Genomic DNA, 11,585 nt, shown 5'->3' on the forward strand with positions numbered 1-11,585 from the left:
CTTCTCCAGTCAGAGCTGTGTGGAAGCTTTTTCCAGTTCAGTAGCGTATGGTGAGAGCAGACATCACAGTGGCTTTGTTGATGTTTGTTTTTGAGACAGGGTCTTGCTCTGTTGCTCAGGCTGGCGTGCAGTGGTGTGATGTTGGCTCACTGCAACCTCTGCCTCCTGGGCTCAAGCGGTCCTCCCACCTCAGCCTCCTGAGTAGCTGAGACCACAGGTGTGCACCACCATGCCCAGCTAATTTCGTATTTTTTGTAGAGACAGGGTTTTGCCAGGTTGCCCAGGCTGGTCTCGACCTCCTAGGCTCCTGTGATCCTCCTGCCTCAGCCTGCTCGGCTGCTGGGATTACAGGCGTGAGCCACCGCACCAGCCACAGTGTTTTTTAATGACCCTGAACCACTGTTTTATTTTCTTCATTCCTATTCTCGTTCTTTAATGCCGGGTACCTTCTTGCTGCCCATTTTGAACTCACTGCCAGTGTGTCTCTGCTGTCATCTGACCTGCAGAGCTATAGGTGCTGTGGTGAAGGGTGCAGGTTTGGAGCCGTTTAAACAGCCGGGCCCAGGCTCCTCCATCCCCGTGGACCTCGGTCAGGGCTTCAGTCTCTAAACCTCAACTTTCTTATCTGCAGAGCACAGACAAAACCACCTGCCTTTGAGCTGTATTATAAAGCCTAAATCAACACGCACAGCAGGTGCACAGCAATGCCTGATAAATATTATTGGATGAATTTTAGGTTTTTTGTTTGTTTGTTTGTTGTTGGTCTGGTTTTTTTTGTTTTTTTGTTTTTTGTTTTTGAGACAGAGTCTGTTGCCCTGGCTGGAGTGCAGTGGTGCCATCCTGGCTCACTGCAACCTCCATCTTCTGAGGTTCAGGTGATTCTCATGCCCCAGTCCCCCGAGTAGCTGGGATTACAGGTGCCTGCCACCACAGCCAGCTAATTTTTGTATTTGTAAGTAGAGATGGGCTTTTGCCATGCTGCCACAGCTGGTCTTAAATTCCTGGCCTCGAGTGATCCTCCTGTCTTGGCCTCCCAAAGTGCTGGGATTACAGGTTTGAGCCACTGCACCCGGTCAGAATTTTAGATGTTTTAAAATCAGTGGTTGAAAAATAGGCTACGGCTGGCTTACTCATTGTGCTTTAGGGAAGCATATGTTTGAGTGAAGGAAATGATGAAAGGAATTTCACGTCGGGCCCAGGAGCCGCCCACCCTGCAAGACAGTTTACAGATGCCCACTCTGACAGCCGTCTACTGTTAGCCAGCGTCGGCTGAGGGGTCCTGAGATCTGCTGAAGGCTGCCCTCGCATGCCAATGGCAAGGGAAAAGGGCAACCTGCCCCTGGGCTTGCCACAGGTGACCTTTGGATGGGACCATTCTCCAGACAGCACAGCTTGTCCACTCATGGGGAGTGTGCCTGTGTCTGGCTGGCTGTGTGGGCTCTTGTTCAGTTCACTCCTCCTCTCCAGCCCTCACTGGGCTTGACCCTAAAGGCAGAGGTCTCGAGCACTTGCCAGGGGCGAGCCAGTGGTGGGGGCGCCCCTGCCAGGCCAGGCCTGCGGTGGGGCTTGGTTAGCAAGTCTTTTCCCCACACGCAGGACTTCCTCCCGCCCACTGCCTCTGCCCACAGGTGACCTTTCTCTTTTAAAGGAATTGGGGTACCTTGGTGCCCCCACAAACCCTGAGTTCCCTCCTTTCTGCGTCCTTTCTGCGTGACTGCGTGTGCACACAGCGTCGTGACCGCGGGGAAGACACTTCCCTGAGTCTGCACGCTGTCTGCAGGCGTCTCTGGCCATCCTGGGCTGAGCTGTGTGATCTCGGGTGGCGGCCCCTTGTTCACCCGTACAGGATGTCTTTGGAATTGGTCTCTAGTGTCCTTTATAAACAACTGGTATAAAAGAAGCCCAGGGCGATGGCCTCGCAGAGAGCCCGCACTTCAGAGCTCGGCTGGTGTCCAGCGCAGGAAACCTGTGGCCGTCCTGACCCAGAAGCCGCGTCCTGTTCTGTGAGGCCGTCCTTCCCGGACGACTGGCTGGGGGGCACGAGACTCCGGCGGCCAGCAGCACGCCCACCTGCTTGGCCTCCCTCTTGTCCTTCCCTACACGGCCCTCTGAACGGGACTCACTCCCTCTGAGGCCTGCGTGTGACAAAGATGTGCGGTTCTCACCATGGAACTCTTCAGCCCTGCAGTTCTCCTGAAGGGGAATGAGGGCGTCCCGGACACCCCATCAGGAGACAGACAATGCCGTGTTCCCAGCGTCCCCAGAGCCCTCACAGGCGCGCAGGTCTCCTGCCTGCAAACAGAGTTCCCAGCCACGGGCCTCCCCGCCCCACACTCCTGGGAAGCGCGTCTTCAGCCCACGGGGCCAGAGCCAGGGGAAGGGACCGAGGGAGGAGGCTCCAAACCCCCTGGGTGGGCGGGGAACAAGCACCCAAAGCAGGGACTGGCACCCGTCACATGCCGGCACCCACGGGGTCAGGTGCGCCCCGCTGTCTCTGGGGGCCCTGCAGGCCTCTGGCCGCCTGCCCAGCAGCAAGCCCCGTAGAGCACTCCCAGTCAGCCTTCCTGGGGGTGGGCTAGACCTCACATGACCTTCTTTAAAATGTGGAAAACCAGTGTAACCCCAAAGCAAGTTTTAGGAGAATGTGTAATTCCTATTACTCGATCATCTATAATTCCATTCCGCTCAGCGCTCTGCGTTCTCTCCCACTGTCTGTTCTGCGGACACGAGTGGTTGTATTCTGCTTCCTAATCATGTAGCAACATTTTTCATCTTCCTGCGCCTCTCGGGGGAGTGGCTGTGCAGGACTCGGCCACACCAAGGCGCACGTGAGCATCGTAATTGGGCGTAAAGATCAGTGTCTCCGTGCAGAGTGGCAGTTCTCCCCCTTTCTGCTGCTACCTTCTGTCTGTCTCCTCCCAACAGTTGCTTAGAGAAGGTCGTTGTAATTTCATAAAACATACTCATTGTAAGTCATCAAAACTCATGTTTGGCAGAGACTTCTGCTCTGGATGAAAATAGTGTAGGTGTCTCCTGCGGGCGCTCCCTGACTGTCCCAGGAGGAGGGTCCCACCGGTGCCGACGCCCTCCCTCTGTCCACAGAGCTGGTCATGCTGCTGGAGTGGTGGTCCTGCACGGAGTGCACGCTGTTCACGGACCAGGCCACGGTGGAGCGCTTTGGGAAGGAGCACGCGGTCATCATCCTCAACCACAACTTCGAGATCGACTTCCTCTGTGGGTGGACCATGTGTGAGCGCTTCGGAGTGCTGGGGGTGAGCGGGGACCCGGGGAGGGCTGGGGGTGAGCGGGAGGAGGGGTCTCTGGAAGGCTGGGGGTGAGCAAGGGGGGGTCCCGGGAGGGCTGGGGCTGAGTAGGGTGGGGTGGTCCCGGGGTAGGGCTAAGGGTAAGCGAGGGGGGGTCCTGGGAGGGCTGGCGGTGAGTGGGGGGGTCCTGGGAAGTGCTGGGGGTGAGCGGGGACCCGGGGAGGGCTGGGGCTGAGCGGGGTGGGGTGGTCCCAGGGTAGGGCTAAGGGTGAGTGACAGGGGGGTCCCAGGGAGGGCTGGGGGCGAGCAGAGGTCCTGGGGAGGGCTGGGGGTGAGCGGGGGAGGTCCCAGGGAGAGGCTAGGGTGAGCCATGGGGGTCTCAGGGGAGTTGCTGAGAGTGGCACGGGTCCCAGGGAGGAGCTAGGGGAGTAGGGGGGTGCCAGGGGTGAGCAGGAGGGCCCTGCGGGGGGAGGTACTGGGTGGAGCAGTGGGGGTCCCAGCAGAGGAGCTGGGGGAGCCTTGGGGTTCCCAGGGAAAGGGCTGGGGGAGCAGGGGAGTCCCTGGGGAGGTGCTGGAGAGGCCCCCGGGATCCGATTCCCTGGGTGTTCCTCCTGGGGCTCCTCTTTGAGCTGGGCAGTGGTGCCTGGCTGCCTGAGGGGCCCTGGCCCGCGGGGCCTCAGCTGTCCCCGAGCTGTGCCCTCCTTTCTCATCATGACCTTCACCTTTGAGATGACCCCACCTGCATCCCCGCAGAACCACTTCCATTAGCTAAGCTGCCTCGGATGAAACCTAAACTACTCCCCGATGCTGGCAGAGGAATTTTGTTGCAGTCAAAGCCCCTGTGTGAGGCAGCACCCCCAGGCCACCCCCAGGAAGCCTGGTACCCTCTGCATCCGGCTCACCCACCCTCCCTGAGGGCCCTCCCAGCCAAGCCTGAGCCTCAGTTTCCTCATTTCTGGGGCGGCCCCCTCACTCTCAGAAGCCAAGTCCTCATTCACAACAGACCCCCTGAGCCCCAAAGCCATGACTCCCAGAGCAACACCACGCAGGAGCTGGGTGCGCCGGGAGCCTGGCCAAGCCCCTGGCCTCTGTCTGATGCTGAAGTGCCGGGTGCCCCTCCTTCTCCTCCCTCCAGAGCTCCAAGGTCCTCGCTAAGAAGGAGCTGCTGTACGTGCCCCTCATCGGCTGGACCTGGTACTTTCTGGAGATCGTGTTCTGCAAGCGGAAGTGGGAGGAGGACCGGGACACAGTCATCGAAGGGCTGAAGCGCCTGTCCGACTACCCTGAGTACATGTGGGTGAGTGCGCGGAGCGGCCTGACACCCTGCGTGCCGGGAGGCGGCCACGCCCACTCCTGACGCACCACTGCCCGCGTCCCAGGCTGGGAAACCCCAGGAGAGCCCCTGCACACGGGGCACAGTTTCCATGGGGCCAGAGCTCCGCATCCGAGCTGCAGGCGTGGAGGCTTCTCTTGGGCCACCTCCCTGCTGTTCGCCGCAATCCCAGCTCTGACCAGGCCATCCTAAGGGGACCTGGCGGGGGAGGGGCAGGGCAGGGTGCCCCCAGGGAGCCCCGGCTGTGCCTGCCCTGCTCAGTGTGCGTCCCCATCCCTTTTTCTGTCCCTTCTTCCTGGTCTGTATTGGAAAATGGGCTGCCTGTGCTGTTAGCATTTCTGGCTTTTTTGTTTGTTTGTTTGTTTTGTTTTGTTTTTGTTTTTTTGGTTTGTTTTGTTTTAAAATGGAGTCTTGCTCTGTCACCCAGGTTGGAATTCTGTGGCACAATCTCGGGTCACTGCAACCTCCACCTCCCAGGTTCAAGCGATTCTCCTGTCTCAGCCTCCCAAATAGCTGAGATTACAGGTGCACACCACCACACCTGGCTAATTTTTTGTATTTTTACTAGAGATGGGGTTTCACAGTGTTGGCCAGGCTGGTCTCAAACTCTTGACCTCAGGTGATCCACCCACCTTGACCTCCCAAAGTGCTGGGATTATAGGCATGAACCACCTTGCCAGCCTGCTGTTAGCATTTCTTTTTTTAATTTTGAGATGGAGTCTTACTCTGTCGCCCAGACTAGAGTGCAGTGGCATGATCTCAGCTCACCACAACCTCTGCCTCACAGGCTCCAGCCTCACAGGCTCCAGCAGTTCTCCTCCCTCAGCCCCCGTGCTGGGATTACAGGTGAACACCACCACGACCAGCTAATTTTTGTATTTTAGTAGAGATGGGGTTTCACCATGTTGGCCAGGCTGGTCTCGAATGCCTGATGAACCTCATGATCCACCTGCCTTGGCCTCCCAAAGTGCTGGGATTATAGGCTTGAGCCACCATGCCTGGCCTGCTGTTAACATTTCTAACTCATGCTGTGGCAAGTGGATGAACCCTCTCTGTTTTCTCACTGATCAGAGGCTGCTGCCCCGACACACCTTCATGTCTCACTTCTTTCTGGAAAGTTCTTTCTGGAGATCTCTCCTATGTGAGTGAACGTGTGTGATTGGAGTGCAGACTCTGGCCCTAGAATAAAAGAACCTTTTAGTCCTAACCCATGCTGCTTGCTAAAGCAAGATTTCCACAAATTCAGCCACAACCTTTGCTACCTGTCAGAGAGGCAGGTGTGGCCTGGACATGCGCCTGCCCCAGCTGCTCTGTAGAGTGACCCTCTGTCTCCGTGTCGATCCTAGTTTCTCCTGTACTGCGAGGGGACGCGCTTCACCGAGACCAAGCACCGCGTCAGCATGGAGGTGGCGGCTGCTAAGGGGCTTCCCGTCCTCAAGTACCACCTGCTGCCGCGGACCAAGGGCTTCACCACCGCGGTCAAGTGCCTCCGGGGGACAGGTAGGCCCCAGACTGCCCGAGCCGGGGCCACCACTGTGCTCACGGAAAATAGTGATTTCTTAAAAAAATAAAAATAAAAAAAAGAATAGTGCATTCCATGTGAAACACAGGAGAGCGAAAGTGAGAAAGGAATCAAGTGAGGGGGTTGGCGCCACAAGGTTCCCGCGTCAGATTTTGAGGTGATAAAATGCTGATTCATGAGAAACAATTAAAATAATAAAAAATACGTAATGTAAAACCTTATGAAGGGGAAATAATCATTATTATATCCTATTAATCCAAAAGGAGTAGAAATAAAAGAAAGGGACAAATAACAGAAAACAGCCAGACAGCAGGGGTCAGACATCAGAGGCCAGACAGCAGAGGCCAGACAGCAGGGTCCAGGCAGCAGGGTCCAGGCAGCAGGGTCCAGGCAGCAGGGTCCAGACAGCAGGGTCCAGGCAGCAGGGACCAGGCAGCAGGGGCCAGGCAGCAGGGGTCAGACAGCAGGGGTCACATAGCAAGGTCCAGACAGCAGGGTCCAGAGAGCAGAGGCCAGAGAGCAGGGGCCAGACAGCAGGGGCCAGACAGCAGGGGCCAGACAGCAGGGGTCAGACAGCAGAGGCCAGACAGCAGAGGTCAGACAGCAGGGTCCGGACAGCAGGGGTCAGACAGCAAGGGTCAGACAGCAGGGTCCAGACAGCAGGGGTCAGACAGCAGAGGCCAGACAGCAAGGTCCAGACGGCAGAGGCCAGATGGCAGGTTCCAGACAGCAAGGTTCAGACAGCAGGGTCCAGACAGCAGGGTCCAGACAGCAGGGTCCAGACAGCAAGGTCCAGACAGCAGGGGTCAGACAGCAGGGGTCAGACAGCAGAGGCCAGACGGCAGGGTCCAGACAGCAAGGTCCAGACAGCAGGGGTCAGACAGCAGGGTCCAGACATCAGGGGTCAGACAGCAGGGGTCAGACAGCAGGTCCAGACAGCAAGGTCCAGACAGCAGGGGTCAGACAGCAGGGTCCAGACAGCAAGGTCCAGACAGCAGAGGCCAGACAGCAGGGTCCAGACAGCAGGGTCCAGACAGCAAGGTCCAGACAGCAGGGTCCCGCTCACAGCGTGAGGGTCCTGCTGACAGCATCAGTACCCATGGGAAACGTCAGCCACTATGTGCCCTCCCCAGCAGAGGAGAACGAGGCAAAAAGAGGGGGAAAGAAAACTCGGAGAAGAGGTCCCAGTGTGTTCTCCCCAGGACGGGGCCAGGCCCCTCGCATATTCTCTCCAGGATGGGCTGGGTCCCAGGTGGAACCTGCATTTCCCTCTGGCAGTGACCATGCAGCCACCTGGGCTGGGTCACCCACCCTCCCATCTCCTCCCACAGTCGCAGCTGTCTATGACGTAACCCTGAACTTCAGAGGAAACAAGAACCCGTCTCTGCTGGGGATCCTCTACGGGAAGAAGTACGAGGCGGACATGTGCGTGAGGTGAGGCCAGACCCTGTGACTCACCCCCCATACCTTGCTGAGTTTGCACTGGGCAGAGGCCGGGAGGGCGGCTGGATCCAGGCCCCATGTCCCACAGTCCCACGGGGTGGAACTCCCATGGAAGGCCCGTCTGCAGCCCTGCCCCACTAAACAGACACCGGAGATGCCCTGCAGGACTCGTCCGGGGCTCGGGATGCAGGCCGCAGAAAGGACACAGACACACGGGGATGCGTGGGGAGACTCACCGTTGCCCATGGTGTGTTTCGTTCCTTTGGGGACATCGTTGACCTGGCATTGGGGGCCACCTCCATCCTCTCCTTCTGCCTTCTTGGGAAGCCCCTGCAGTTCCCTCTGTAAGACGCTTTGTCCCTTCCCGGGCCTGGTCTCAAACCCCACTGGGCTCCGTAAGTCTCCTGGGGCCCGCAGTCACACGACCTGGGGGGCATACGGTGCTGACTTCTCACCCAGGGGTGAAACCCAGGCAGGTCTCTTGGTGGGCAGGATGGGACCCCCTGCAGAGCCTCTGGCCTGAAGCAGCACTGGTGATGGGAGTGGGTTTCTGCTGGCCCTGGCGATGGCAGCCCCAGCACACGAGGGACCATAGTGTCTGAAGGAGACAGTGGTGAAGGGAGAGGAAGAACCTGTTTGATTTTTTTTTTTTCCTTGGAGACGGAGTTTCACCCTGTCACCCAGGCTGGAGTGCAGTGGCTCAATCTTGACTCACTGCAACCTCCGCCTCCCCGGTTCAAGTGATTCTCCTGCCTCAGCCTCCTGAGTAGCTGGGATTACAGGTGCCCGCCACCACGCCTGGCTAATTTCATATTTTTTTAATAGAGACGGGGTTTTACCATATTGTCCAGGCTGGACTCGAACTCCTGACCTCAGGTGATCTGCCCACCTCAGCCTCCCAAAGTGCTGGGATTACAGGCGTGAGCCACCATGTTGGGCCAAAGAGCCTTTCTTAAACCCCATCTTGAGAGTTGGGGCTTCCGTGCTATGGGGCGCCAGTCCTGCCCCAGTGAAATAAAATGGGAGTGGTGTGTCCAGACCCGGGGAGGAGCCTGGGGCTTGCTCTGCAGGGTACTAGCGGCTTTCCTCAGGGCAGCGTCTTTCCCCACACAGTCAGGGCTGTGGGTGCCGCCACTGAGCCATTGCTGCCCTTGGACTCTCCAAGCTTCTCTGGCTTACATAGAGGAGAAAATCCACCCAGAAATCCTATTGACTTAAAGCCCAGGTTGAGGTTGTGACCTTAATTCCAGCATAAATCATCATTTCAGGCAGACTTTTGAGGCACGAAGAAACTGCGCTGGATGGCCCTTGTTGAACTCGTCAGTCTCTGGTTTCATTCAAGTGTGTGCAGAAAGGCAAGGCCCTCCTTGCTCTGTAAAGCTGCATAGAGCTGTCACTATATGCGTCTCCATGTTTGCAATGCAACCACAACCTACTGAGTGTGTGTCCTGGTCAGCCTAGCCTGCCCGTGGTGGCTACAGTAGGCCCTCTACATTCTAATTGCGAGAACCTGAGCACGTACAAATTAAACAAAGCAAAACACACCACCACCCAGTTCTTCTGGCCACACTCTAGGAGGTTTCCAGGAAGGGTTTGTGAACATAAACACAAGCCAGGTAACACTCCCTTCTGAAGTTCAAGGACTGACTGATTAGAGGCGGAGGCGCTCTTCTCCTGACCCGGGGTGAGTGGGACCACGAGCGGAGAGTTCCCTCCCTTATGTGCCTAAAACCCCTGGGAGGGAGCTCTGAGCCACTGTGGACTGTGGAGACTGCGGTGACTGACCGGGACCCTGGACGGTCCAGATGGCAGGCTGGGACAGGGCATGAGGTGGGATGATAGCAGCCGGTGGCCTTGTGCGGGATCCTGGCCACAGCTGGCCTCAGTCGTCTTCACGAGAGGAGCCCTTGAGGCACATCTCGCTCTCATCCTTGGGTGGTTAGTGGTGGCCCAAGGCTGGGCGGTCAGAGTAGCTGCCCAAGGTCAGCGCTGGCCGTGGAGGAGCCGGGCCGCCTGCCAAGCCGCACAGCGCCTCCACCTCGGGTGCCACGCAGCTCACCACGGAGAGATTCCTCATCCGCCATCCTCCCTGCCGCTGCCTTTATTTTGCCCAATCATATTTTAATACGTACTCGCTTTGAACTTCTAAGGCTTCAGCTATTCACGTCACTGACCGCTTCGCTGTTGGAGGAGCGGCAGTGTCCCCGCGCGCCCCTGTGGCCATGCCATCATGGCGCCAGGCTCTGCACGGCATGGGGCTGGTCCGCCTTCCTCCTGCATGGGTGGGGGCCACAGGGAAGCAGGGCCAGTGTGTGCAGGATGGCTGCAGGGCTCTTCTGTCCCCAGGGCTGGCCTCTGGGCTGAGGGCCTTCAAGTGGCTTGAGTCAGCTCCAGGAGGCAGATGCTCAGGGTGACACCCTGGGATGCAGAAAAAAGTAGAATTTTTATTTATACTTTTTATCTTATTTTTAATTCTTATGTTTATATATTTCATAATGTATATAGCAGACATACAGTAAAACCCTTATGTGGGGTATGTGTGTGTGTGTGTTCATGTGGGATGTGTATGTGTGGTGTGTATCATGTATGTGGTATATGTGATGTGCACATGGTGTGTTATGTGTGCATGTGTGATGTATGTGTGTGCGTTATGTGTAAATTATGTGTGTTTGTTGTGTATGGGTGTGGTACGTGCAGTATAGTGTGTATATAATATATACGTGTGTATAAATTATATGTGTGTAGTATGTGTGTAAAACTTTGTGTATTCATGTGGGGTGGTGTATGTGGGAGTGTGTACAGCATGGTGTGTGTATAAATTACATATGTGTATGGCGTGTGTGATGTGTGTGTGCTGTGTGGGGTATGGTGTGTGTAAATTATGTGTGTGTGGTGTGTTGAACTATGTGTGTGGTATGTGTGTATAAATTATAAATGCATGTGTGTGCAAAATGTGGATTTGGTGGGTATATGTGGTATAATGTGTAATGTGTGTGTATAAATCATATGTGTGTGGTGTGTGTGCATATAAATCATGTATGTAAAGGTGGTGTGTGGTGTGTGGTATGTGCATATGAATCATATATGTGGGGGTGGTGTGTATAAATTATAAATGTGCGTGTGTGGTGTGTGCGGTGTGTGTATATGAATCGTGGGGGGTGGTGTGTGTGGTGTGGTGTGTATAAATTAGGTGTGTTTGACGTGTGGTGTGGTGTGTATGACGTGGGGCTGTGTGTGTCAGGAACCAGTCAGCCAGCACCGGCCTCTGGGCAGGCCGCTCCCCTCACTGTAGACAGAGGAGCCCCTGCGCCTCGGTTGTTCCTGAAATGGTGTCTGTGGCAAATCCTCCCCACGCCAGTTGAACCTGGGGCCAACGTTAAGCTGTTTTGATTCACCGGGACGTAATGTTGTCTTCACGGCCATCTGCTCACCAGCGTGCGGCCGAGCCTTGTGAACCCTGCATGTGTGCTGGTGTGTGCTGTATGCTGTTGTATACTGGCGCTCGCATGTAGTGTGTGGGGTATGTGCTGGCATGTGCCGGGGTGTGCACCGGTGTGAGTGTGTGCTGGCAGGTGGTGTGTGTTGATGGGTGGTGTGTGGCGTGTGCTTGCGTGTGGCGTGTGGGGTATGTGCTGGCATGTGCCGGGGTGTGCACCGGTGTGAGTGTGTGCTGGCAGGTGGTGTGTGTTGAGGGGTGCTGTGTGGTGGGTGCTGGTGTGTGCTTGTGTTATAACGAGACTCGGCATTCACTTCTGATGGGCTGAGGATCCATAGGTGGAATCCCCATACACCGAAGCTTCGGGTTCCTCGGTTTCTAGACTGAAGTGTGAGGCGCGTGACCCTCGAGCGTGGTGACCTGCCCGGCTGTGGAACCCTCGCGGGTGGCCCCCGCAGCTGGAGCCGCGTCTTTCCCGCTCTGTGGTGCGCCGTCGCCCCCTCCTGGGCGCTGGGAGGCACTGCGGTTGCCTGGGGACGGCAGGTTTCTGCCTGTTTGTCTTTTTATTATTTATTTATTTATTTATTT

At 56.6% G+C, this 11,585-nt stretch overlaps 1 protein-coding gene across 1 annotated transcript in view; it reads left to right on the plus strand.

Annotated features, from left to right (window-relative positions):
* Positions 1-11,585, plus strand: part of AGPAT3 (1-acylglycerol-3-phosphate O-acyltransferase 3) — a 129,333-nt gene that overhangs the window by 106,510 nt on the left and 11,238 nt on the right. Inside the window, 5 exon segments of the mRNA XM_011954127.1 lie at positions 3,103-3,272; positions 4,399-4,560; positions 5,943-6,096; positions 7,450-7,552; positions 9,137-9,152. Of these exon segments, the coding sequence (XP_011809517.1) occupies positions 3,103-3,272; positions 4,399-4,560; positions 5,943-6,096; positions 7,450-7,552; positions 9,137-9,152 (605 nt within the window).

Source organism: Colobus angolensis, unplaced genomic scaffold (assembly GCF_000951035.1).
Source record: "Colobus angolensis palliatus isolate OR3802 unplaced genomic scaffold, Cang.pa_1.0 Scaffold38, whole genome shotgun sequence".
Taxonomy (NCBI): Eukaryota; Metazoa; Chordata; class Mammalia; order Primates; family Cercopithecidae; genus Colobus; species Colobus angolensis.